Genomic DNA, 27,732 nt, shown 5'->3' on the forward strand with positions numbered 1-27,732 from the left:
GTCTGCAGTGGCATCTCCTTGCATGTCTGTGTTTCTTAGTACCACCAGGATTTTCCAGGATAAGATTCATTTACATTCTGAAACCAAGGGAAGAGCTGAGCCTGTGTCATGGAAATCTGAGTGGATGGCTCAGCTGAAACTGTGTGGCTCTGATTTGATGATTGAGTTGGTCATTGCAAAGTCTTCACAGTGCACACAGAAGAAAGTACTTTCTTAAGTCTGCCAGTTTTTTTCATTTTAATATATTTTCAAGTATTTTTCTTTCACATTCATTTTCTGATACAGAACTTGCACAGTGGAGGAAACAAGCTATAGTGAAGCATTTTATATGACACCATAGGCACATTTATTAAGATTCGAAGAGCAACAAGTGTGTTTCCCACATTGCTAAATAGTGTTTCTCTGCTTTGCTGGTCAGAGCTAAATCATCAGTGGTGTTTGTGCACAAGCTCTGAAGAAATCTGTGGGACTTTTGCCAGAATGTATATAAAAGGCTGAAAAACTTCACTCCTTAACAGACATTTAAAGGCAGATTTCTAGCAAGAGAGAGAGTATTTTATAGGATTAATCCACCCAAGATTAAGGTTTCAGTACAGCAATGCGTCTTCCACGGAGACTTCCTACTGAGCAGGATCCCACCCACATTAATTGTGGGAGTTTTGGATCTGCTGGGTCCAGTCCTGCAGACTGCAGCTCTAGGAGATACACAAGCCTGTGGAGAATTCCTCCCAGGCTAGATGATGACTGGAGACTGACAAAAAGCTGTGAGATCATATCTAGTGTAAGTTCAGATTCAGGGTATTTTGCTTCACAGCTTTTCTAGAGCACAACATTTATTCTTGCATTTATGTGGACATAAGGAACAGCAGTAAAAGAAATAATTCCTAGCAAAACAAAATTTAATTAATGGACATGGGCGTCTAGACAAAACAGCAAAGGGAGAGAATTTGACCTGTCTCCAGTGAATATCTGGACAAATGCTTTTAACATTAGGAAACTGAAAGGAGTGGGGAATAGAAGAGAATTTGCCGATTAGTTTGGCCATCTCTGGGGGTTAGGATTTGCCTGGGATTGAAGGATATTGACCCATCTAAACCACTTGATTTTTGAGACTGTTTAATATTTGGTGGCCTTAAGTTCCATTTAATCAGGGGGTGGAGATCAGTTTTTTCTAAGAAACATTGGGATGCATTTGAAACTGCATCTCCAATTAAATGATTCAGCAAATGTTGGTAAAAAATTGTAATTCACAATTCTTGAAATTAGCCATGTTTCCAGATGTTAGAAGTGCTAGTTAAACTAGTTACTCGTCTGTAGTTACTTGAGATCAACTTTGAAAAAAAAAAAAATAAAGTATTTTTTTAATACTTCTATAATTTGTGTGCAACAATTGTATCTTTCACTCATGCATACCACATCCTAACTTCATGAAACACCGTGCAGCAAGTTTATAGAAAAATTAATCCCCTTTTAACACTGGATTGTACTCTAAACTGAGGTTGCATAAAATTGACACGTTGGCTTGAATAGTTTCCAACTCTACAGAAAACATCAACAGTCCTACTGGATAAAATCTTCATAAAAACTACAGCCACTATTTAACTTCAACTGTTAGTGCATAAAACAGAACAGAGGCACCACAAATACTCTGTCAAGGCACTTATTGCCTTTAGATTTCCACAGTGCAGCACAGATCACCGGGAACGACCTCCATAGCCAGGAACTACACTCCAGTTCTGCACTTGGGAAAAATAGGCCCATTCACCTCTGCAAGTCTTCTCTTCCTCACTGAAAAAGAAGAGAAAGAGGAGTCAGTCATGGCAATGGGAGAATGTGGATGGAGGCTTGCCTTAATAGCTGTAGAAGGAGCTGAGAGATGTACTTTCTGCCAGGAAAGAAACAGGATAGCATCAGCTGCTGAATTCCTGCTTTAAGCAGCAGGCACAGCCTTTCACAGTAAAATCAAGGAAGATGAGGTTTGTCTCCCTATGACTTTTTAAGGCCAGAAGCTACTTTCAGCCCTACCTCCCTTATTCTGTAGCTAATTGTATTTCACAGTTTGTAACTGGATTTTGGCCAGTGCATTATCTGACTGATGTAGAGACAGCAGGAAACAGATGTCACAGTTTTTCCTTGGCTCGTTTTTCAAATTAAAAATTTGCCTTTTCAAAAAAAAATTTTTTTAAAACCTTACCCTAAGCCACTGGGCTCCAGTCCTCTGATCATGGTTAACATGGTCAAAGCACTCCCGTATCTAGTCTTAAAAACTTGATTTACACCTGTTTGACACCTACACTCATGACTTTTCAAGAAAGGTGTGCAAAAAAAACCAGAACAAAAATGTATAAAGAGAATGCAGAGGTTAGCTCATGAGGATGAACATGAAAGCCTTCACAGTCAGTTCACACAGAGTATCTTAGGGATCAGAAGCTATGGCACCAAAACCATGTTCTGGTAGCATCAGTTGATAGGCAAGAACACTGGAGTGGAGCACAGAAGCAGAGGGCTATTGCTGATAGGGAGGAAAATAGAGGTTTTCTTTACTTATACATTGTCCAGGTGTAGAGCTGAGATGCTAGTGCCAGAGACCATCAGACCGATGAATACGAGCTGCAAACAACCAAATCAGACAAAAAAAATGCAGATCTTAGTGGTCAAAGAGGCAAAATACACAACTCTTACATGGAAGGCAAGTTGTGAATTCATCCCCTTAACAGCAGGAACAGTCAAAACACTAGATTTTAAATCTTTGAGCTGATTATTTTGAATGCCAGGTGCTGCAGAGTCATTAAAAATTATGCTCTGTTCGAAAGGACAGAAAGTCTTTCCCAGTGCAGTGCTCGAGTGACCAGGAATGCAATCACAGGCAGAACAGATACCCAGTGAACTCACTGAGTCCTGAGTGTTTTGTGTCATCTGTGAAGAACTGGCTCATACCCCTGTGCTTGGCTGTGCTTCCTAGGAGGACAGTGCTGGCTAAAGCAAGATTGATTTTTTTCATTTGTATTTAAAACACAACAGATTTATCATCTGCCGAGTACAGCGTGGTGGGTGTGTTAGCTGCATTCAGCACTGCTCTGCTGGCCTGGTTTCCTGTGCTCTACAGCAGCTTGTAGCCAAGCAATGGAAAGCCTCTGCCACGTGCTTTGGCTGAAATGGCAGTTTGCAGACTTGCCTGCATTTTGCTTCACAAGCATTTCTGATCACTTCATTGAGAGTATACAGATAACTCATAAGCCACATGGCTTCCCACATATCCCTACAAACAGTTCCAGTTTGTTTTGCTGAAGGGGATGGGCCAAATCTTACTGCTGTCAAAGTTCAACTCTACTACTTTTCATCTCCTTGTTAAAGTGGGAATGAAGCTGGAGGAAGACATGCAGTTGGCAGGAACCACAAATGCTAGCACCTCATAACCCATGTGCCACATGCTGTATCACAAGCTGTACTGAACCACATTAGCAGCTCTTGCTCTTTCCCAACAATTCCCACTGTTACTGCAAAAAACACTGCCTGGCTGGCAGCAGCTGCATTAAGGAACCGGTTGGTGAAGGCTGCCTTCCTCCTTGAGGGGCAAAGCATCATCAGGCCCTTCAAGACCCACATTCTAATTCATGCACATCTTCAACGTGAGCAGTTCTGCCCTAATCCCACCAGCAATTGCCCAAAGGACATTCCCATGCTTCCCGGCTTGCAGCCAGCTTCACTCACCCAGGTCGTTGTTATTCATCATGGCATTGGAGGCGCGAAGCCGGGGACCTTGCTGAGTGAAATGGTACCCAAACTTCAGAAGGGAGGTGTTCTTTTCCAATATATTCGCGATTTCCATTTCTACTTTGTTGCCCAAGGGTTGACTCTTTTGAAAACAGAAAAGCAAGCTGTTCAGGCTAGAGGGTGATTCAGAGCAAGCACTTAGAGATTGCAGATCTTTCTCTGGACCTGTGGTTCATTTGACATTTCTGACTTGGAGCTGGTAAAACAAACTGCTGGCCTTTTCCTGTACACATGCTACAACCCAGCAGCTCCAACTCCTCCTGCAGACATTCCCACAACTCCCTTTGTCCAAAGTCTTTTATTTCTTGGACAGATTAGCAGCTAATGGACATCTGCAGAAACCAGGATTTTGGTCTCCCAATCAGCTGTCTCTGAGCTCCCCATAGCTCAGCCACTTCAAGCTCTGGGTTTCTCGGGGAGCTACACTTGCCCCAGCCTCTGTACCACGGCACACTCAGCTCCCCACACGCAGGCCTCGTTCACCTGACCAGAGCTGTCACCCACACACGCTTTACCTGGTTGTCAATGCGCAGCTCCACAAGTGACGTGTTACCCTCGAGTGCTTCAACAATAGCCAGGATCCCTGACCCGGAAATGAAGTTTGACTCCACATTCAGGCTCTTCAGTGTGTTATTGACCTTCAGCATTTCTGCCAGGGCCTGTGGACAGAGGTGGGCAGAAAGAGCTGGCAGTCAGGCAGGGGCAGAGCACTGCAGGGCAGCAGGGCTTCAGCTCCCCTCACCTCCAGAGGACTCCAGGAGGATCCCACATGAAACATCTGCTAAGCAGTTTTCACTGCCACCAGATCGAAGTGCTGTTTGTGAAGGGGTTCCCTGCTGTTGCAGGGGAATTCTTGAGCATGAGCATGCTGGAGGCCACAGCAAAACCTCGCATGGACAAACACTTGGGGCGACCCCAAAAGGTGACAGTCCACATCTGCAGCTGCCCTGTGACAGCTTCATCTGTCCCTCTTCTAAAGCCAGCACGGTCATGACAAGGATGTTGGCCTGCACTGGCCCTGCCTCCATTCTGATGAGTCCCTGCCTGCACTGCACAGGGTTGAGATGCTTCCCATTACAACACGCGGAGAGAGGAACATCTGTCTTGAACAACAAAGGATGCTCCACATCCAAGGTGTCCTCCCCCAAGCAGCATCACAATCGTATTAATCATTTTTGCTTCCCTTAGTGGGTGAGATCGGAAGTGGCTGGAATGCTCATAATGTCCCAGACCTGATCAGATCATGTCACTTCATACAAACTGCAAGGGAGGATCCATTTACACCATGAAACAGAAGGACCAGAAGGTGATGCACACATGGCAGAGCTGACCTGCACCCACAGCACTTAGCCCCACAGCTCTCCTAGCCCAGCATAGCACCCCTCAAGCTTTCAGATGGCACTTGTCCTGCCTGCACAGGGTTTTTACCCAGTCCAGAGTGCCTGAAATAATTTAAGAGCAGTACGTGCCCTCCAGAAAGTTTATTTTCTATCAGGAAAGTGGTGTGCACACATGTGTGTGTTTGAGGAGGTAGGCAGGGGTAACCTGGGTGACTAAGAGCAAAAACTGACTGCAATGGTGCTGGAGAAGGATGCGAAGATGCAGCCTGGAAGGCAGCACAAAGACCAGGCAGAACAGCTGGCTCCTCTCTGCATCCCCACTGATATTTAAGATCACTCACAGCAGCCAGAAATTCCCATTATCACCTACAGAGGCCACCAATGAGGAGACCCTGCTTCTGCACACGTCTGCACATACAGGAGAGAGAGCTGGAACAGACATGTGTGGGGGGAGCAGCAGGTGGGCACACCTTTGTACCAACAGAAACAAATCTCCACAGAGAGAGACAAACTGTTTTTTAGAACATGCCACTAGGTCATCGGTTCTTGTCTCACGCTCCTTTTCCAAGAGATCCAAGAGGACAAATATGAGACTGCATGGATTAAAGGACTGCACCCTGAAATCTCCACAGATGAAAAACGAAGTGAAGGAACAAAAGCCTGTCTGTTGCTGGCTTCCACTAGTGCTCCTGAAACTGAAGCACCTGCACCAAACAGCTAGAGGTGTGAAATGTGCCAAACCCAACACAAGGTGCTGAAGCAGTCAGTCAGTAATGCCGGAAATACCTTGCCCAAGAACAGCTCCTGTCACAACACTGGAACGATGAGCTCACAGTACTTACAAAAGCAACAGGATCATTGCTCCGTGTCCCAACTATGCTGAACTTCTTCACGTACGTGTTGTTTTTCAGTGCTTCTGCAAAAGCTTTTAAAGTTGGTATCGGAATATTCTGTGACAAGAAACGCAGAAAGCGTGTGTTAGGCCATCATCTGTGTGCAATGAATATGCAATACATTTAAAAGATACTTTTAACTCTCATCAAGGTCAAATCACCAAATGCACTGAAGTAATTCAGGAATGGGTTGATAAATGTTTTAACAAGTTCACTTGCTAGAACTAGCATGTTCTAAGGAGCATGGCAATGTCTTCATCCTATTTTGTATGCTGCTGAAAGCTTACTGCCTTGATTTGAAGCCACATCTCTGCTCTTTAATTGCCCAGAAACTCAGCTACCTAGGAACACAGGCCTTGTGGGGATGTTTGTAACCAGGATCCATGAGCCTACGAAGCACTGCTCCTGCACTCTCGGATACGAACAACAGAGTGAGAAACATTCATGTCACGTTCAGAAAATTTCCATCTACAGGAACTGATCCAGAAAGGCCTGAAATGATCCCTTGTAACACAAATCACAGACACCTCTGACTGCTTTATACAACATCTTACAGGCTAACATTTGCCATGCTATGTCTCAGCCCAGAAAAAAAATCAATGCTGCTTTTTCTGAGTTCCTTCAAAATTAGTATATTTCACTTACAAAGAACTTTAGATACCCTTTTCAGATGTGCAAATTTTCACCCAAAATTTTAAGTGGCATCCTCACCTTGGACTTCTTGCCACGCCATTTGGATCCCACCATGTGGAATCATCTATACTCAACGTCATCCACAGAGCCATAACACATCACCCAGCAGCTTAGAACCTCCACTGTCACTCCCCAGTTCTCCAAACTCCATCCCAAAGTCATGAGTTCAACACACAAAAATAGTGTCTGCCTGCCTGCCAGATCCTCAGCCTTGTGTCCTCAAGGGATGGGGTTACTAGCCTGGATCAAATACATGAAAATAAAAATATTTTTGTTTTAGAAAGGCGCGGGTAGCATGGCAAAAATGTCTTTCATGTGCACGTGGAGTTAACCATGTTCTTGCTGTTTAGCTATGTCATCATTCAACAGACACCATGAAAACAGAACCTCTATTTTTTACTGCCTGTATGCGTCCTAAAGGCAACACAAAAAGTGGTGCTATGTCCTGATTTGCTTTCTACAAGAAGTAAAAGAGCTCCACAGAAGGGATGGGTGGGAGATGGACAGAGCCACCTGCAAGAAGGGTGACTTCTTCATATTTTCATAGCAAGCATCTGGATTATGAAGCCTTTTTTCCCCCACCATCTTATAATATACATCAACATCCCCTCCACGAAAAATGCCTGTCTAAATCATTAAAGCAACCTAAAATGGCTTTAGCCAGCCAGCCAGTTTTGGGTCTCCCCAAACTCCCTTGACACAGGTCCATTTTTCCAGGCACTTAGACGAGTCCTTGTGCTACCAGCCTCAAGCCTTTGCTCCACAGCAGGTAACAATCCATTCTGCTGCCCACAGTGGAGATGGGAAGTGCTGGTGTTTCTTGTCTGGCTACATTCAGTGTTATGATAGTGCTCTGTGCAGCAAAACAGACTCAGTGTCTGCCTTCTGTGTATCAGACTCTTAGTCTTGTTTCTAAGAGAAGAGGGTAGAAAGGAAAAAATACCATAATATTGTTAAGGTTGACTTCCTCAAGGTCAGGATCATTGTTTTGTATTCGTTTCAGAGTTTCCTCCACGTCTGTTGAGTTTGGTTCTTCATCAGGAACTGGTTTGTACTGTGTGGGCTTAATCACACCTGCAAGGTAAAAGCAAGATGTGAAAAGAAAGCACCCTGAGTAGCACTATCTTTTCTTTGAGTGTGTTCATCCTCTTCCAGAAGTGGAGAGATGGAGGCATGACCTGACAAACAGCCACGAGATGAGAGGCCCCTCCACTGGGGCCACCCAGCACAGGACAGCCAGTGCCTACTGCTATGTGCTGTCAGCGTCCAAATCTGGGTGACAGAAGGCACACTGCCTGCATGGGGCTGTTGCCTGGGCTGTGCTGGCTCCCGATGGCACCAGCGAAGTGGCTGAGACTGCACTGGCTGGCGCAGGGCAAGGATGCACCAGAGATGGCCCCAGCAATCACAGGCTGCTCTGACACGCACGACTCTAACCTTCAGCCTAAAAATAATTACCACTTTGCCTCTGCTAGCAGCTTCAATGCCAAATACGGCAGCCTGCTAGAATAAATCACTTACTGTTGAGCCCTTCTTTGTTCACAATGGTGCTGCTCCCCAGTGCCTCATAGTACTGCTGGTTACTCATCAAGGTGTGCATGCCAAGGATGGCTACAGAGAAAGAAAAGGAGAACATGACTTATTGTAGGCTCCAGTTCCAGGAAAAGACACAGATGCTGCCTGGGATGGGAGTTCACAGCATGCTAACTTTCCCTGTGTAAGCACAGACAAACATACAAAGGAAGGACAAAGCCCCCCAGCTGGCATAAACGCACAACAGTGCTCAAATGTGCTCCCTTGCTTATTCCAATGCAGCCTGATCCACAGGAAAAGAGGAACATCATCTTGTGGACAACAAACAAACATTAAAGGCTTCCCAGTAGCCTACCTCACTCAGAATCACACAAAAATAATGAGAAGACAGTAAAAAACTCAAAAAAATGCCATGGGTAGGCTTTAGTATAAGGGGCCCAGTCCAGCAGGAGTCTGCACATCCTTGTCACCCCTGCTCACTGGGCATGTGCCACGCAGTTCCATAGCCCAGTTTTGGAGATTACCTGTGCTGCACACGGAGCCAAACCGACCCCAAGGCAGCAACACAGGAGGTGACTGTCACCTGAAGCATGGCAACGCACGCCGTGTTTTCACTCAGAGCAAGCTGGGGTGGTGAACTTGGTGCGTTTGGAAGGTGACACTGTGAGAAGCTAAATCTCTGCTGGCTTGGTCAAAACGTAGAGAGTGGTGGTATGAACACAGTTCAAATGCTTAAGAGCCCAAAAGCCTAAGTCAGCCCATTTGCATCTCTCAGACTCAAGACTGCAAAGCCAATAAGCAAATGCAAATGGAACCATGTCTGGGGGCTCTCGTGACATTTCTGGCAGCTGCAAATGACCAATAAGAAGTCAGTGCCTTAAGAACTTTTGGGCAAAGAGTTTGGTTCTAAAAGTAACCCTGCTACAAACAGGAAGATGACGTTTGAAAATATACTGACTTTTTAATCAACAATTTTTTTTTTTAGTATCTAAATGACCTTCTAAAGAAAAACGCAGACACACAAATACTTGTTAAAACAGACACATTTGAACAAGTCCTGACCTCTGGATAGACACAGCTGCGAAAATAATAAACTTCTCCTTAAAATCCAAGCATGCCACCACAAAGGCACTTCTTAGGCTTGTTGGCACCAGTCTGTCACCATGTTCTGTTGTTTTGGCCAAGAAGGGCTGGAATTTGCAGGAGAAAGGTATCCTTGAAGCCCAGCACATGAATGAGATCTGTTATGGTGACAGCTCATTGTGACTCTGTGTCTGGGTTGCACAGGCTGCACAGCCAGCAGCAAACAGTGTCAGTGAACTTCCCCAAGGTCCCCAACACATTCCCAACTGGATCTCACAGAGTCAAGCAGTCTCCATCTGTAAGTCTGAGTGAGGCTGGGCACTTCGAGTTTGCTTGTTTCTATTTTAGCTGGCCCTCTTCTCTGTCATTTTCTTGCAGATGGAATTTTCAGAGGTGCCACACGGCTTGGGAAAGTAATTTGTAGGCTCAGCATTTTGGGAACACAGATACTCCCCAAATCACAGCTTATTTGGACAATTAAGTCTCTCCAGCAGCTAGAAGTGTCAGTGTCTGGACTGCAGAGAGAGGCAAGGATCTGCTGTCATGACCACAGGTTTTGGTGGCTCAAGTTTGTGTTGGTAGACAAGAGGGACCCACTGTTTCTAAGTCTGGTGCTTACGGTATATTCTCCAAAGGAACTCAAGCAGAATGAAGGCACCCCATTTCTGTCTCCCTCACCTGACCAAAGACGAGGAGCCCTTCCAGGGATACTGAGAGTCATCCTCCTTTGGCCAAGGGAGGGATCCAATACACCACAGCTCACAATGATCCCTGCTAAACAGGCAGGAGCAGAACGAGCTCCTGCTAAATGAGCCCTGCTAAGCAGGCAGGAGCAAGGCTGTCACTGTCAGTATTGAGCTTTCAGCACACCTTGTGTCACATCAGTACTCCAGCTGCCACTTAAGTGTATTCTCCCAGCAATTGTAGAACAAGCTGCCCTGAACAGGATTTCCCTGTGACAACAATTGCTGCACAGATCTAGAGCTTAGAAAGGCAGATTTTATAGGATAGGGCTTTATAGGACTCTAGGATTAACAGTAAAAAAGCAAAACCCACAGATGCAATGCTTGGCCATGGTGCTAATGTTTGGGAGCCCTAAAGCAGAAACACATTTCTAAGCCAAAGTGCAGTATTATTATGTAGAAGATGTCTAGTCGGTGTAGTTATTCTACAGACTTTCTTACAGACTTCTAGCAAGGAGGATACTGCTAGGGAGTATGGAAACCTGAAGGAGACAAAACTGGAAGAAGAAGCCAGTATCACTGAAATATTCATTGACTGCTGGACCAGCAGACCACATGTGACCTCGCTAAAGCAGCATGGGGCATCCATGTACTCCTTTGGCCAAGGCATGTCCTATCCCAAGCACAGAGCTAAGTCCACACCATGGGCTTCAGCAAGATACCAATATTGTCATCTGACTGGCTGACCACACAAATCACAAGAAATCCACCACTTAAAATGTGTTGAAAAAGCTCCTTAACAACCATCAGGCCAGAACGTCCACTGAAAGACTTCTATAACCTGACAGATACTTTAATAGGTTGCACAAGAAATCCACATTCTCCCTGGGTCTGCGTGACTATTTCTTAAGATTTGGTTTGAAGAAAGCTGTGGTCTTGAATGTACAGTACAGGCTGGAATTAGCAACAGTCAGTGGCAGAAACAAAGGAGGAGATCAAACCACACACTGCTCCCTTGATAAAGCTTTCTTCTCCCTCCTCAGCTTTGGTCCACACTCCTGATTAAATCACATAGGCTGAATAACTTTTTTAAACAAATAAATAAATTCTGTCAGAACTGACAGCAGTTAGATAAACAGAAAAAAAGCGCAATAGCTCGTTACCCACAAAGGAACAGAATAACCCCTAATAGTTGAACAACTTGAACCCCCAATTACTGTGAAATTATTTTACCAGCAATGTCACAGAGCTCTGCATCAGAGGCATTAGCAAGGGCTTCCTCCAGTTCCGGCTCCAGAGTCACACTTTCCAAAACGGGATCCATCGGCTTCTGCTTGGGAATCCAAGCTTTTCCTATAAATGCAAAGTGAGGTCACTCTCAGTATAGCTACAGCACTCAGTTCACAGCTACCCATGCAGACGCATTTCCATGTTGTGAGGTTTGAAAAGTAGAAAGGACGGAGGGAGCACAAGACAAAAATGAGGAGACACTGAATGCATTTCCATCAGCTTGGTCTGAGTTCGGCTGCAATGCGAACAGAGAGGCACCTGCCTGACGGCTGCAGAGCTGAGCCCTTCCACCAGCGCGGCATCTACGGAAACCCAACAGCACATCGCTACGGGATCATGGCTGTTCACAGCACAGCACTCACAACGCCATGCACAGCCTGACCCTGCAGGTCTTCACTTCTTTGAAGGCTGCACAAAAGGGGTGAAGGTTTAACAGCACTCAAGAGAGGCCAGTAGACTGGACCGAGCACTGTGCAGGATCAGTCCTGCCACCGAGATACCTCTTGCTGCTAACTCCAAGTGCATGTTGGCAGGGCAGATGGCATATTAGTCAAAAGAGGGTGGAAAGGAGGTGGTGGAGGGCTCTGGCAGCAGGCAGAGACAGCAGTTCAGTGAAGGCATGGGATGAAAGGAGGAGCAGGCCTAGGGCAGCTGGTCTAGCTCAACCCTGCTGCAAAAGGCATGCCACATGGAGACCCCTGTGCTTTATCTCTCTGGACAGCAAAAGGCCAAAGAACAGACCTATTCCCTACAATTCAAAGGCACAAATCTACAGGTCCAGCTGGTAATGCAAACTTGTCATCTTAGCTGTTTGCTCATGGCCTTTTCCTAAGGGGGGTGCCCACACCCCCCTTAGAGGCTGAAGCTTTGAATGCAGTCAGCTCCCTGCCAGGCGCCCATCCCATTGCCCATGGTGATCACTGGGCAAGCCATGACCCTTTCTCTGCTGGAGCTGGCTGCATCCCAGGAGGCATGGGGCAGTGGACAGGATCGATGGGCCTCCCCAGCTGCTTGCAGCTCCTCACTGCTCAGGCTACCAGTGGGCAGCAGATTCTTCTCAGAGGCAGAACAGGTCAGATCTAAGATTTCACAACACAGCATCCACTGCCCAGAAGAAAAGAGAGAGGCTTGTGATGTTTTAATACACCACGGCAGGGAGCAGTCTGCTGGGTGAATTCAGCATTGCTGGGACAGGGGTAGGAGGGATCTGGGAACATTTTGGAGCAGACCCCTCCCCTAAAAGTCCCGGATCACTGCAGAGATAGTGAGTGCAAAAGGCCTGGCCTAGCATGCCAGCCAGGACTATTTTTGTCACCTCTCTGAAACCAGAGTCAGCAGCACCAAAGGGGAGAAATAATCCTACTGCTCAGGGATATGCAGAAAGGGGCTAAATTTAGCCTCAAGGAAGAAGCAACTGCACCTCAGGCTCCCCTGGGACAAAATGGAGGCTGCCATAAACAACCTTTTGTTCCCATCTCCTGCCTGTTCACTGCCACTCTGACAGAGAGGGCAGGAATCTGCCTCCTGGGACACAGCTGCTCTAGCAAAAATAGGCAGAGTGTCATGTGCCTGCACAGCCAGGCATCTTCTGGGTACTTGGCAGCAAAATGTCTGCCCTGGCTTGGTGCAGAGATCTGGAACCCCTGTCCCACCAGATGCATGGCTGGGCAAACTGTATGTACCACCTGGTGTGTGCAACACCAGCAGGGAACAAGAGAAACAGGGCAAACTTAATTCTGCTGTCATGCAATATCTCCTTCTGACACCTCAGCGCCATCAAAATTTCTGGGGTTTAAACTAGTTTAATTTTAATTACCTACTTTAAGTTAATTTCTTAGTTTTAGAAAGTTTTGTATCTCAGTCATGCTTTGTTACAAGATGGAACTTTGAATTAAATGGTGCATGCATGATGATGACAATGCATGACATTTTATGTCATAACACAGTATGTCTGCACACCCCAACTCCCACTCTGTGGCCCAGCAGCATGGCCAGGGAGAGCATCTCCCATGGCAAACTAGTAAATCACCCTCCAAACTGCAAACGTGGTGATTTATTTACAGCTTCATCACAGCTGTGAATATGTAATTAACCATCTCTGGCTCACAGTCACTGTAAGTAGTGTCTTCTCTCTACAGCGTGTTACAAATGAAAATATGTTTAATACATTTGAGATCACAACAGACTGAAGTAGGATGCTGCAGACTCAGAATGCCTGAAATACCTCTGTCCCCTGCAGAACACTGCTTCTACCTTCTAGGCTAGACAGGTGGGTAAGCAATGGAGCACATGTGAAAGGTACCAAGCCAGTCTCCATGGCAGCACTCAATTTACTCATTTACTTCTCTCAAGCACTACTTTTTTTTTAAAATCTGAAAATACCACCTCGTCTTTTATTAAATAAACAGATTTAACACAAACTCTTTTTAAAAGAGAGCCATGTGAGTCAGTAAGGAGACACCTTTCAAAAAGACCTTTGTTAGGAAACATGCTCATATGCCCACATTTTCGTGCACTTCTTTTTTCATATGGGGCAACCATTAGCATGAACAGTGCACAACCAGATCTACTGCAGGGGGATCATGGACAGAGGAAGACACAACAGCTGAAAAAAGCTGCTGAGAAGCTCCTGGAACGTAGAGGAAGGGACTGACCAGGCCATATCCCATGTCAGATGATATTCAGAGTTCTAATGGGAACAGGAATGTCACTTGGATAATGGGCCATATACAAGGAAAACAGGAAAAGATGCCAGAAGGAGAGGAAAGAAACGAGGCAGATGAAAACCCTTGCCATGGGCCATGCAGAGCAGGAGTGCAGCAGCTGCTGCAAGGTACAGTGCAGGAAGACACAAACCAGCAACCTGCAGGAGACTGGGAAATAAGACTGGCGTTGTCAAGAGGTGATGAAAACTAGATGGGAACTGCTGGGACTCATCATAGTTGTGGAGAGCTGTAGAGTTTCTCTATGGTGAGAAATACTCACCATACTCACAGAAATGTACTGCTGGGATGGAGTGTGAAAGGCAATGGTGAAACATGGAGCATAACGTGAGGAGCTCACAGAAGAACAGGGCAGAGGAGAAACAAGAGAGGACTGAAGATAATTTCTTTCCCAGAGCCTGATACAGGTGCAATGGCATGGGGATGGGTAGAGGCTGCACAGTGGTACAACTTCTGTCCGGCACTTAACAACAGATCAGGTGGTGCCCAAATCAGCAAGCACAGGGACCTCTTGGGCACATCCCATCTTATCAGCAAACCTGGGCTGGGGCTGCTGAGAGAGCAGATTCACCACCCCAGCAGTGTCAAAGAGAAGTTTTATCAACACAGGTCAGACACAACCCTTCTGCTGTGCACTCACTGTGCCTTCATCATGACACACCCAGCATGGTGTGCAAAGGATGACCATACCTCTCTTTTCACCCGTGAAAGGAACCAAATCTTCTCTGTCTTTAACATCCTTTGCCTGCTTTTCTAGGTGGGCCATGAGTTCCTCCCTCTTGAATGGGCCAGTTGGTGGCTTTTGCGTCTGATCCCGCTGCCTGAGCCCGGCCGGCAACAGTGCATTCTAGACATGGAGGTGAGAAACACAGGTTATCTCTGCAGGCCACAGTCCCCATCCATCACTCTCCCCTCTACACTTCCCTCATTGCACCATCCTTCTTCCACACTGCTGGACAATTTGCTTCTCCTTGTCTCAAAGGTTATCTTCACCCAGCCCCACTGATTCCCACATCATCCAAGACATGTGATGCTCCTTCCTCCCTGCAGTTTCAAATGCTGCCAAGTGGATGTTTCTCTGCAACATCAGCTCCAGCCCTCCCTTTCTGGAGGCTCTCAGCCATCTTCTCCCCACTACATGAGTCTGTCCAAGTACCTACAATGCCCGTGTGTCCCAACAAGAATCAGTTCAGTTAAATCTCATGACCTTTCACAGAGCTGACCAGAGAGTTGTGGTGGTCTTTTCTGCCTTTCATGATCCATCACAAAACAACAGAGAGGGTCTCACAGAGGTCACTTGGTTGCAGAGCAAAACCCCTGTGAACCTCAGCCCTTTTTCAAGCTGCCTCCTTGTTATTTAGTCACATAAGCCACCATGGGAAGTTGGTTCATGCCTGACACATATGGCACGTAAACACCTGCTTATATTTAAATATAGAACAGCCTTAATGCAGTAAGTAAGACTATTCCCAGATTTGACACTAAGCATGTTCTTTAAAGCTTTACTGGATAGAAGTCAATGTTTACTTTTTAAGACATCCAAGGTGATGCTGAACAACGAACTAATTTTTCCATGCCTGCCTGATGAAAGTAGCTCATTATAATTTATATCTGTATCAGTGAAAAGCCTAGGAAGGAAAATTACTGATAGGAAGCAGTTAGACCCAGGCAACCTTGGAGGGCAACAGAAGAGAAGTGTGTGAATTGCACAAGCAGGGAGGCATAGGAGACAGCTTGCTTCCTCAGGCTTCATGCTGTGAGAGGCAACCATGCAATATTCAAGCAGACATGACCTGCACTGACAGATGTCCATAATTATTTTACCTTTCTGCATCTTTCACAGAATGCTGCCTGACTCTGTGTCTTCTGAGGTAGCTGTAACCAGCCCATCAGCCCATACGCTTAATCCCAGGAGCTAGCTTGCCAGCTCTCAAATATTTTCCTGCGTTGCAATTAAAAATACTGATGATGCAATCTACACCACCCATCATTTACTCCAGAAACACTAATTGCATGTTGCAGGAACAATTTCTCACTTGGCAGTGCCCAAGCTCCTCGAGTAACACTGCCGTAAGCCAGAGGCCTGCCAGTTGGCTCTGCACATCCCCTGCAATAGGACAGTGCTGGCTCCAAAAACCTTTCACCAGCTTGGCACCAGCACTCCCCACGTTTGCGTATGTGCAGCTCTTGCTGATGTTAGGAGGCTGCTAAAAATAAACTGTCCCACTCTGCAAAACTCTGGGATTTGGGATTCTTCTGGAGGAAAATACAGACCATTTGAAGTTTGTTACAAAAAACCCCAAACCCAAAACACCAGAAAAAACCCCAGAAAACCCTCAAACCAAGCAACCCACAAAACATGCCCTCCAAGGTGGCCTAGTCTGAAACAGATCCATTTTCCACAGGATTATTGCCCTGCACCAGCACTGGGTCATACTGGTGCTGCAAGTCACAGTTGCTCATCACATCGGGAAAGGGCAGGAAAACAGAAACAAAGACACACATGTAGACTGTGCTTCCAATGGCAAAAAATTCTTCTGCGCATTTGCAGCCAGTCTCTTCCACTCTCGCACCAAGTATAGGCTCTGCAAAGGATCCCACTGAAATACAGATTACTAATGCAGCCCACTCCCCCACAACTACTAAAATTCACTACCTAGAGTCTCAATTAAAAATTACTTACATCAGGATCCAGCTCTTCCAGTTCATTCTCTAACTTCCTGAGCTCCTCCTCTGTCAGAGCTCCAAGGATCTGATCTTCATCTAGGTCTCGGTATTTTTCTAGCTCCTTTCTGTAAGACATCTTAGAAGAGTCTCGTGGATCTCACTTTTATGCTGAAACGGAACCTGATATGAAAACAAGAAGCGTTAACACTGAACACATGAAGCATGATGCTGCAGCCTGCCTGGCTGGGGAACACTGAATATCCCAGAGCTGCAGACTTATGCTTAAAGCGTGGCTGATTTCAAAAGATTGCTCAGGGCCCCCCATTTATATCCTACACGCACATAATGGCCCACGGACATGAGAGTGGCACAACTCCGGCAGCACATTGCCCCACTGTGGATTTATGGCACAGGACTGAGGAAGTTCTTTTTACAGGACCCCGGCTAGAGATGACTTTCTGCAAGCAATGCTAGATGCTAGTGAAGTGTCCTAGGCATTTATTTCCCTGAAGGACAATAAACCAGAAGTCATAAAGTATGCAGCTCTCATGTCCTTACAAGCCCCCAATAACACCACCCTGCACATGGCACTCCAGATAACATCGTCACCAGATGGGAAAACAGATTTGTAGCACCACTGAGTACCTCTGAGCCCTGAAAACCTCCATGAGGCTACAGTGCATGGCACTTCTTCCCATGTTTTAAAGCCACAAGGAGATCAGGAAGTATTATCCACTCAGGTTCAGGAGGCTGCCAGTTAAATGTGCTGTTTAGTGACCCACCTTCCCTGAGACAACACGTTTGCACTCCTGCCGGCTAAGCAGCTGACCTGTGTGCTGCTGCACGTTCTAAGCCAATTCTGCAAGAAGAGAAGTGAATGGTCTATCTTCATAATCCCTGCTGACCCCAAGGTTTGGCCCATGTCTCCTAGTATACCGTGCCATACACAATCACATGCATCTAACTCGACCTCTGCAAGCAAAACGAGACAATGGTCAGTGTGTTTAAAATATGCAGGTGGGTTAAAAGTACACTCAGTGTAACACACAAAAGCATATCCAACTCTGCTCTTTTGCAGACAGTCTCCTTCTGTTCCACTGCACTTGGTAAATTTTAACTTTTTTGGCTCTGTTTTTGCAGAGAATACTGAGCCCTAGATAATTTAGGTGACTTTTCTTAAAGTTTTGCTATTCCTCTGAGTGACATTTACATAAAATAACAGCAAGGACTGTGCATTTTTTAAGGAGACAAACATCTTTTGAGTTTCTATAAATGGTCTCTTTTCAGCTCCTGTAGAGCATCAGAGCCCTACCCTGAATCACATCTCTCCAGCTTTGCTTGTCCCCTCAGGACAGATTATGCTCTTATGATCACTCTTCATTAGTGGAGAAGTTTCTTTATAAAAGTTACAACATAGCTGCTGTTTCAGATAGGAACATTATCTTTAGCTTGGTCACAAAAGGGCACAGTAATGCACACATGCTTGCTCAACAGCAAGCCCTTAAATTTAGAGCTGTCATCTTGTCAGATGCTTGGTTCCTCGCTAGTGTGATGGTAATTCCTGCATCACTCACATTCCTGCCACTCGACACTTAGGAAGTTAAGTGCCAGGAGATGGTGCCTTCTTGATGGCATAAACAGCCCCTGAAGCTGAGGGAACTGAGAGGGTGAAAATCTTTTCATTGGATTGGTTTGCTCCAAGCAGCAACCATCAGCCTGTGGACACCAGAGCCAAGGGCAGCCAGGAGGGCGGAGAGGAAGCAGGGGCAACGGGGCTCAGTGGGTTTGGCTGAGTGAGGTGAAGGGACCCCACACTCCTGTGCTTCAGCAGTTTGCAGCAGTCAGTGCAGGGCCCCCTGTGCTACAAGGCTGGCGGGCAGCAGCCACACACCAGCCAGCCTATGAGCCATGTCCAGCACCCTGCCCTTCCTGTAGGCATAGAGAAGGGCAGAGCCTTTACTGCAGTTACCCATGAACACTGATGCGGGAGCTCCTAGAAAAGCAGCCTGGACTCAGATCTGGACACGTACTGTGCTACTGCAGCCTTAGGTTGCAGTGCCTAAATCACGACTAGCCTGGATTTCATACGCCATATGTAGTTTTGACCATTCTGCTGTGGAAGGAGCTGGAGCTAGGAGCAGGCAGGAAGGCAGAGAATAACCCACCCCAGGCTGCTAAATTCCCTGTAATGACTTAAAATACCCACACCTGCCACACACATGGCAGTATCTGTCTTGGCTACGTGAGGACAACTGTTCCCAGAAGCAGCCACAGACCCTTCCCAGGAACGCAGGCTAGGCTGCAAGCAGGGGCCTGTCTGGGACCAGAGTGCAGCCCCGCAGGGCTGACCTTGTTGCCTCCTGCCAGAAGGACGGAGATGTCAGCACTGAGAGGCGAAAGGCAGGACAGACATCGGATGTCAGTGCACACAGGCAACGCTTCTGGAAAACGCTTCAGGTTTCAAAGCATCTTGCGGAGATATGAAGCCGGGGCTGCATATAGCAAAGGCCCTGAGGGTTGAGGACAGGTGCAGAGCCTGCTGAAACACAGCTGAAATCCCCGTGGGGAGAATTTCATTTGCCACATACCCCAAACAGAGCTGTCAGGGGGCACAGTGCCCTCCCAGACTTGCTGGTGCAGGCGGACAGCACTGGCAGCTCGCACATCTCCTGCAAAGAGTACACTGGGAGGACTGCTTGTCAGGAGCACCAGCCTCGCCCGTGGCAGCAGGACATTCTGTACTGCTCCCCTGCCCGCAGAACCAGCCGTTCAGCATCGTGTCCTCCAGCACAGCCTCCAGGACTCCAGTATGTTTGCTGGCTCTCCCTTATCTCCACATCCCAGGCCTCTTCTACTCTATCTTGCTAATGAGTGCTGGGAGAAAAAGCAAACCAGCCCATCTGCTGTAAATGGTAAGAGGGCTTTGAACTGCCAGTGATAAGAAAGCAGGTAAATTCTGCTAAGTGTAATTGTTTTCATTTATACAGAATACTGAAATAGCCACTGCCACAAACAGTTCTCCCTGACTTGTGCCAGAGTACATGGTTTAACACAGGTCCCACCTTCACCTGAGCTCAAACTAAGTAACAAGATCCTTCAGCACAGCTTGAGTTCTCACTCTTCTTCATCAACCCTGTCACTTTTCATTCAATCAACTATGGAAGCATCACAAAAGAATATAAGTGTAATATTCAGAAACTGCACAGGACTGACACTATTGCAACTTTAAGTCTTCAAAACATTGAAATTCATATTGACTACTAAGATAGCAAGACATCAGGTCTCTTTGTTCAAAGTACTTGTCAGACACACGGGAAGACAGCCCAAGCACTCACACTTTGTACATCTGAAGAGCACACAGGTTGGAATGCAAAACGATCACTAAAACTGTTAAAGGAGAAAATTGAAATTGGATGGGAGATAATAGAAAGTCATCTACAAGGAAGACTGTTCTCACCAGAATATGGGAAAACAAAACAAAACAAAACAAGACAACATTTCTGATCATGAGGGGGATGGAATAGTTCCTTTCGGAAGAGTTCAAAAATGCTGAACAAACAAATGGATGCTGAAAATAATTCCAAATCAAAAACATCCTGTATGACACTGGAAATAATCCTTCCACAGCGCTTTGCACTGGTACGGCCCCTCTGCAGCACCATAACCTTTTTGGGGTACCGAAACCTGAGAGCAGCACTGACGTCTGCACGGGGAAGCGGTGGAAACCCATCTGGGAAAGTATCCCACGGGGGACCACTGTGTTTTACCCCCAGATGAGGGCAGGCACCGGGACATGGTTGTGCTCTTCAGGTGGGCGAGCAGGGAGGGCAGGAGCAGGGCAGCAATGGGCTTAGGCTGCAGCAGACTGCTCGGGGAGACTGTGGAGCAGCACTCGTCCTGCCAAGTCACAGGGTCTGCTGGATCATCCCCCAGTGATCTGAAAACCCCAGGAAAAAGAACAAATGAGAAAGAACTTGGTAAAGCGACAGGAACAGCAGCAAGACAAATTTCAAGAAAATACAAAAACGTCATTGTGAAAGCCACGTGTGCTGTGTCAAGACATGCTGTGTGACACACCTGGCACATGCTGTGCCGGGCAGCCCATCACCTCCCTGCACACCCTCTCGTGTGCACCAGCACGCCAACACCAGGGCAGCACAGAAAGCACTTCCTTTCATACATACACAGGGAGAAAGAGCAACTAACATCAGCAAAGGTGCAGGGCTCTCCAGGGATAAATTCTGGTATCAGCCCAAGCCAACCCTGACTCCAGGGGTTTGTGCAGGCTGCAGCATGCAGCCACCATGCCCAAGGCTCAGCACATGGGAGGGTTTGGGGCATCCCTAGCCACCCCCACACCGAACAACCACCAAAGGCAGAGGACGGGAATTCTGTGTAGTCTGCCACACAATCAGAGCCATGGCTGAAAAAATTAACATCCTTGACCCAGACAACCCTCAAATCTACTGCAAAACCTCTTCTGTGCTCTGAAATGTGAAAGCAGACCAAGGGGCTTGAGTTTTGGGATAAGGAGGTAGCCAAGCATGACCAGCACAGCTATTGATGATTCTTGGGAAAACTGCCAAGTTTGAAGGCAGAAGTCTTTTCAGGATGAAAGCTGTTTTTAAAGGGGCAGTGAAGGCAGGAATTAATGTTGTGAGGGATGCCTTATAATCAGTTCCTGCTTGACTCACACAGGGTTTTGATTTATGAGGGTTTTTTTAGAGCTTAAGTATAACAAACCAGTATCAACCAGCCTCTCTATAGTTGCTACAATCACCTTTTTTTTTTTTTCCTTTTCTTTGACTTGCAACACAACTTAAAAGATAAATGCCCGGGTTTGGGGTTTTTTGATGGAAGAGCTATGCATACCAAAAGTGACCATTTCCTATTAACTCAACAAAAGTTAGGTACTTTCTGTGCAAACACTTAAACCTCAGTGAGTCACCCAGGTGCAGATCCAAAATGCATGCTGTACAGATGAGAGGAACAAATCACCTCCAGCTTGCTCCTAAATGAAAACTGTCTTACATGGTCAGTCCTCTGACAAACCTTAAAGCCATTAGCTAACCCTAACAAAATCTCATGCACGACTCAGACCCTAATTTCTTGGGAAGCTGCACATGTATGCAAAGCATCATTCAGCCTAGAGATCTCCTTTGGCTGACAGTCAGGAAATGAAGGAGAGCTGGGGCACTTGCAGGGTGTTCTAAGGCAAGGTGGGGGGTACCAGAAGCACTTGGAGAAGGGGTAGCTGTTACACATGTAGACCTGGAGCAGACACAGTGGGGATGTAGGGATGAAGGAGATCAACCCACCAAAAAGTGAGTCTCTGATGATTCTGCCCCTCCTGCAACAGCTTTCAAACCCTGAGCTTGCATCCCAACATAATTGGGTGCTGTTGACTCCATGGCCACCCTGCTTTTTGAGTCACTGGGCAACCAAAGATAACCAGCTCCCTGGAGTTTCAAGAACTGACCAACAAATTATGGCCAGATCCAGTAGCAACAAAGGGAAAGATGTGCATCGGCTCCTACTGAGCCCACATCTAAAAATGTGAACCTATGTGAATTTTGCAAAACCCAACAGGAAACCAGAGCAGAGGTGGAACTGGATCCATCCCGAGTGTCATCACACAGCCAAACACAACCAAAGTCTTACTGCTGGGTGCTTGCAATCACTCTTTACCCTGCTCACAAGGGAAGTCAGCATAGGTGCTGGTACAGGTGTGTCTCCTCCCAGCACACAGGTACAAACATCACAGCTGGGCTCTGCAGTCCCTTCTCTCGCAGACACAACCAGAGCCCAGCAGTGGCTTTGCAAGAGACTACATGCCTGGCACCTGAGGTACAGACATTCAGAAGTTTACCCCACTTCAAATGAACATTGTTCTCCCTGAAAGTCAAGTCTTTGTCTCAGCAAAATGAAAGGAAGATAAATACCTGAGGCCAGTCCTTTAAGGGAATGGTCTCCTGCACATTTCTACAGATCCCTTTTCAGGCAGACCCCATTTTCTCAGTCAGAGAGGAAAGCATCATTTTAACAAGCCATAAACACAGACCCAGCCTGCAGCATCAAGCACTGTTGGCCTGCTTGGGCTCTGTTATCACCACTTTGAATGTACAAGATGTTGAAAACTCTTGCAAAAGCTATGAAAGACTTTCTGTAGACTCCTTTGTGGACTTGGGAGTCCAAGCTGCATTAGAAAGTGTCTAGCCAGGAGACCCATATGAGAGACCCGAAGGATACCCTCTGCTTAGCACCACTGAGGCTGCAGCTGGATGGTGCATGCAATCTGATGTCCCCTAGCAGAAGACAGGTCTTTCCAACCTGAGCAAACAACGGGAATTGGATTTTTTCAGCCTGGAGAGGAGAAGGCTGCAGAGGGATCCAATTACAGTCAGTCAGTCACGTGCTGCCTAAAGGAAAAGGATTTTTAAAGAAGAAAAAACACGAATTCATGTCCTGGATGAGGAGATTGGACCGTGAAAAGACATGGGATGCCCAGATGGTGAGAAACTCTGCCACGTCAGATGTAGAAAGCAGAGCACACACTCTCATTGCTCCAGGCAAGTCAGCCATCAACTAGAAAGACTGAGGCACTCTTGGCCTCCCTGCAAGAGGCTCATGCTTAAGGAAATCCAACAGCAAATCTGCTGTCCCTTCAGGAAACTCAGACTTCTCCAAGGAAGATCTAGGTTTCCTCCCAGCCAGCGGCTGTTAACCTAAGGCATCCTGAAATTCATACTTGAAAGGAAACATCTGGAAGAAGGCATTTTGGGTCTATCAAAGCACATGACTTCTGACTCTTGAAGTGACATGCCAGCCATGCAGAACACGTAATACTATCTGGAGTTACCGTCACCATCCAAACCCCTGCAGCAATGAAGTTCAATTAGGCCATAGGCAAGACTTACTGATGATGCAGCTTCATTCGCATGGATATCCTCATGCCAGGGCTGACATTTCCATCCTGGCACTTAGCTCCACAGCAAACAGTATGTTGCCTGAGGTCATGCATACACTAGGGAAGGCTCCTTGTGCTTGAGCAAAGTCACTCTCCCTTTATCCACTAGTGCTGAGGAAAGTGTCACACTGCTTGCACTCTCCTGAGTCGTCTTCTCAGCTCACTCAACTGCTAACCTAATATCCAGAAACTGCCTCTATCTCCTGGCTCTCCTCTTGTCAATACTCCTGCAGCCTACAAGCCACACAACTCAATACTAGTTCTCACCAAGTGGTCTTTCTCATTAGCAAATAGCTTGGATGTCTGGTGACCAGGCCAAGATCTGCCAAAGCTCAAACACAAAGCAGCCCAGCTGTACCTCCCCCACTTTACATATTTTACTAAGACACACACTTGTAAACACAGTTATGTGCTCTCCTATTTGGGGTGAGGTTCTCTCATGCACCTGGCATGCACTCAGTTGCTTAATTACTAATCCCTGTGAAAAGCATGTGGGCACACTTGTGTCATTAGTGACACTGCGCACTCAGTTCCTGCTCTGTAACTTGAACCCTTCCACTTGGAAGCTTCACAGACAGCACGATCTCCTCTGAAAAGTGATCCTGGGTTTCTTGCCTGAGTTTCTCTTAGCCCTCAGATGGACACCGCTGTTTTTGTGGCACACTCTGATTCTGCAGGGAACCTGATGGGTGCAATGTGAACACAGGAGCAGAAAGGCCCCTGTCTTGCACTGAGCATTGCCTCGGATCCTTAGAAAGGTAGCGGCCATGTCCTGTAAAAGAGCCCTGCCAGAAGCAAAGCACAGCGAGCTGTTAGTAACACACCTATGTCTGCACGTCCCAATCCCACCCCACTGCTCGTGTGGCTGAAGCAAAGGAAATGGAAGTGAAATGTCCCACCAAGGTGCAGCTAATAAGCCCCAGACGGGTTGATGCTTAACTAACACTGAAGCAAAATGAGCAGTGTTCCAGCAGCAATGAGTATGTGGTGTACAGTGTGCACCAAATGTGAACGAGGCATTTAACAGAAGCGAGACCCTCACACAATCACACAAGGCCTGCAGAAACAAAGAAACCAGCTCCAGCTGGGAGAGCTACCAAACTGCACAGAGCCTGAATGGGGGAGAGAGCTCTGGGGAAGCACCACTGCAACCTTGCTTCCACGCTTCTCCACAGGCTGCTGCCAGCTGGAGTATCCTGGGATGCACAGACTTTGGTTTGACCCAGGACAGCCTCTGTTATGTGTTTATCTCATTCACCATGAACAAGTAGGAAGAACTGCCTCCCAGGAAGGTGATGCAGCTCTAAGGCAAGGCTCCAGGGAGGTGGGATCTCCATCTCTGGGGATTGCAAACACAGGCCACATGAAGCCAGAAGCTCCCTATTTCAGGCAAGGTCTCCTGTGAACTGGGGATGGGGCTAGAGAACCACTGAGCCTCCCATTGCACTGCATCCATGTGCCCAAGAACATAGGGGCATTTAGCACCATGGAGTCATGGAACTCAACTTCACGTCCTGTTTCTTTCAAGAGCCTAGTAATTTTACCAAGTAAAGACATTTTGTCTACAGGTTTCTGCCTGAACAGAGAAGTGAAGACAGTCTTCCTGGCTCATGATTTGCAAATGGCTGTCAGCTATAGAGGAAAAAAATCAGAAGGCAGACCACAGTTTCCTTCCCCCTACCTGTGCTTTCACAAAAACTCCACACACCTGAAAAACAGTGAAGCAGCACACAGAAAAGTAAAACAACTCATCTCCAAACATTACATTTAGTAGCACATTGCTCTGGGGAATAGGAGCTATACATCCGTCAACAGGGGACTGGTGCTTCTTACAAAAGGATAATTCGTGATCTTTTGTAAAGATAAATCAAATGGTCCTTTTGGTGAATGAATGTAAAACTTGGGCAAAGAAAATCGGTAATGAGATAGACCAGACTGTTTCCATACCTGTTTGACTTTCCCAAATACACTCAGGGGGGTGGGGAGCAAGCAACATATTTCCAATATTATGCAAAAACACAGTATCTGGAGAAAAGGCAGCAGACCATCACAGCTGAGAAGTGTGTGGAGAAGAACAAGATGAGTCAGGCTGGAAAACAATGCAATGCTGAGGGAGGGGTGGGGGAAGAGCTCTGACAGGGGGAAAACAGAGACTTCGAAATGAGAAGCAGTGAGCCTTCTATGCAGTGTGCTTACTGGAATACCCAACTGCGTATACATCAGGGCAAGAGGTACAGAGGCTGTCAAGAGACAACACTGCAGACACTTCTGCAACTCTGCAAAAGGCATTTGGCTCTGGACACTACACTGTGAGCAAGATGGCATTTGGCTTTAATGTTGTAGCCCAGCCCCTCCTTTCAAGAGGGCAAAAGATTAAGAGCTCACTACTATAACCTGAAGTAGGGGTTGTGTGCCCAAAAAAGCTTGTCCAGTCTTTGCTCTATCAGCTAGTCTGAGACAACATGTCACCTCTCAGCACAAATCTTGTCTCTTGGATGAGAAATGAGGAAGTCACTCTTCACTCCTGTAAGATCTGGTGGGTCACACATGAGAAACGGATTTTAAAAAAAAAATTAAAAACACTTAAAAACAATTTCAGTCACATGGCTGAGCACCCTTCTGGCTCAAGGCCCAATACCCAAGGAAAGATGTAAAGCAAGCAGAAAGGACCTCCAGATACGGGTAGAGCAGCTGACTCTGAAGGGAGGCAGAGGGCAATGGATTCTGCCCAACAAACCATCCATGACCATTTAAAAAGCAGAGGGCGATAGATGAGCACACCAGGATGGCACATGAGTGGGGGCAGAAGCTGCATCCATCTGAGTGAAGAAAGGTTATCTTTGAGATGGGCAGTGCCTTTCAAGGCAGTGACTGTTTCAACCTGGAGAAAGTATGGCCAAGGAAAATTCAACACACGGCCCCAAGGAACGTTTCCTCCTGCTAATTTTCACTTTTCCCTTAGAAAAGCAGCACAGCTTTCTAGTGATCCGTTACCTGGAAAACCATCTCCTAGAAGAGCTCCCTGGATTACAAACGCAACAGCAGTAAAAAAGAACTCTCGGCGCCCTTTGCAACCCGGTCAGCGCGCTGCAGGGCCCTCTCCTCTCGGCGCGCCAGCACCCCCGATCGCCGCCGGGATCTGCCGCGTGAGCGCCTCCGCCGCGGGCCCGGGGACACCGCCTGCCCGCCGCGGGGCACGGCCCCGAGCCCGGGGACACCGCCTGCCCGCCGCGGGGCACAGCCCCGAGCCCGGGGACACCGCCTGCCCGCCGCGGGGCACGGCCCCGAGCCCGGGGACCCCCGGCTGCCGCAGCGCCCGCCGCCGGCTCCGCGCATCCCGGCGCAGCGCTCCCACCTCCGGGCACGGCTCCCCGCAAGCAGGCAAGTGCGCCGGCAGGCAGGCAGAGATGCAGGCAGACATGGAGGCAGGCAGGGAAGGAGGGCGACCCAGCACCCAGGCAGTCCCCTCTCCTGCCAGCTGCCCAGACCGCAGCGGCGGCCGCTATTTCTGTCGAGCCGGGCACGCTCGGTGCCGGCCAAATATTCTGCCCCGATTCGGGCCGGGCCCGCCGCCCCTTCGCCCGCTTACCGCACGCGTGAGCCGAGCCGAGCCGAGCCGTGCCGAGCCGTGCCGAGCCGAGCCGAGCCGAGCCGAGCCGAGCCGAGCCGAGCCCGGGCGGCGCGTCCTGCCCTCGCCGGCTCCGCCGCTGCCGGGGGCGGGGGTCCCGCCCGGCCGCGGCCCCGGCCCGGCCGTCACTCAGCGGGGGCCGGCCCCACCGCCCCTCCCGGCCGAGAACAGCTGCGCCCGGCTCGGCCCCCGCCCCGGGCTCCGGTTTGGTCGGTCCTTACCCTCTGCCCGCACTCGGGGTGGCAAGTGCGCTCCGTCCATCCCCGGGGCAGCTGCGGGGCGCTGCGGAGGGCGGCAGCAAGGGCAGCATTTGCTTCCAAAGGGTCTTTCCTGCTTTTTAACGATTCAGACACGCTGGAGCCTGCCTTTTGTCCCGTGGCAAAGTCCTTCAGAGTGCCGAGCCAGACGCCTCGGCAAACTGCCTTTTTGGGAAACCCCACAAGATGTGCACGCATCTT

The 27,732-nt window shown here is 47.7% G+C and overlaps 1 protein-coding gene across 6 annotated transcripts; it reads right to left on the reverse strand.

The window, feature by feature from the left end:
* Positions 1–218: 218 nt before the first annotated feature.
* Positions 219–27,592, reverse strand: TMOD1 (tropomodulin 1). Of its 6 annotated transcripts, XM_032096298.1 has the most exons (11): positions 27,236–27,295; positions 16,696–16,859; positions 14,703–14,859; positions 11,233–11,352; positions 8,222–8,311; positions 7,644–7,774; positions 5,957–6,064; positions 4,290–4,433; positions 3,712–3,856; positions 2,545–2,610; positions 1,700–1,788 (listed from the first exon to the last, which is right to left on the reverse strand). In XM_032096298.1, exons 2-10 carry the CDS (start codon positions 16,813–16,815, stop codon positions 2,576–2,578), a joined length of 1,050 nt encoding a protein of 349 aa, XP_031952189.1. In that variant the 5' UTR covers positions 16,816–16,859; positions 27,236–27,295; the 3' UTR covers positions 1,700–1,788; positions 2,545–2,575. The 6 variants fall into 6 exon arrangements, with proteins under 6 accessions (XP_031952185.1, XP_031952183.1, XP_031952188.1 ...); XM_032096294.1 differs by lacking the exons at positions 2,545–2,610; positions 27,236–27,295 and adding an exon at positions 27,496–27,592 and having other exon boundaries at positions 219–1,788; XM_032096292.1 differs by lacking the exon at positions 2,545–2,610 and having other exon boundaries at positions 219–1,788.
* Positions 27,593–27,732: the final 140 nt, after the last annotated feature.

Source organism: Corvus moneduloides, chromosome Z, assembly GCF_009650955.1.
Source record: "Corvus moneduloides isolate bCorMon1 chromosome Z, bCorMon1.pri, whole genome shotgun sequence".
In the NCBI taxonomy this organism is placed as follows: domain Eukaryota; kingdom Metazoa; phylum Chordata; class Aves; order Passeriformes; family Corvidae; genus Corvus; species Corvus moneduloides.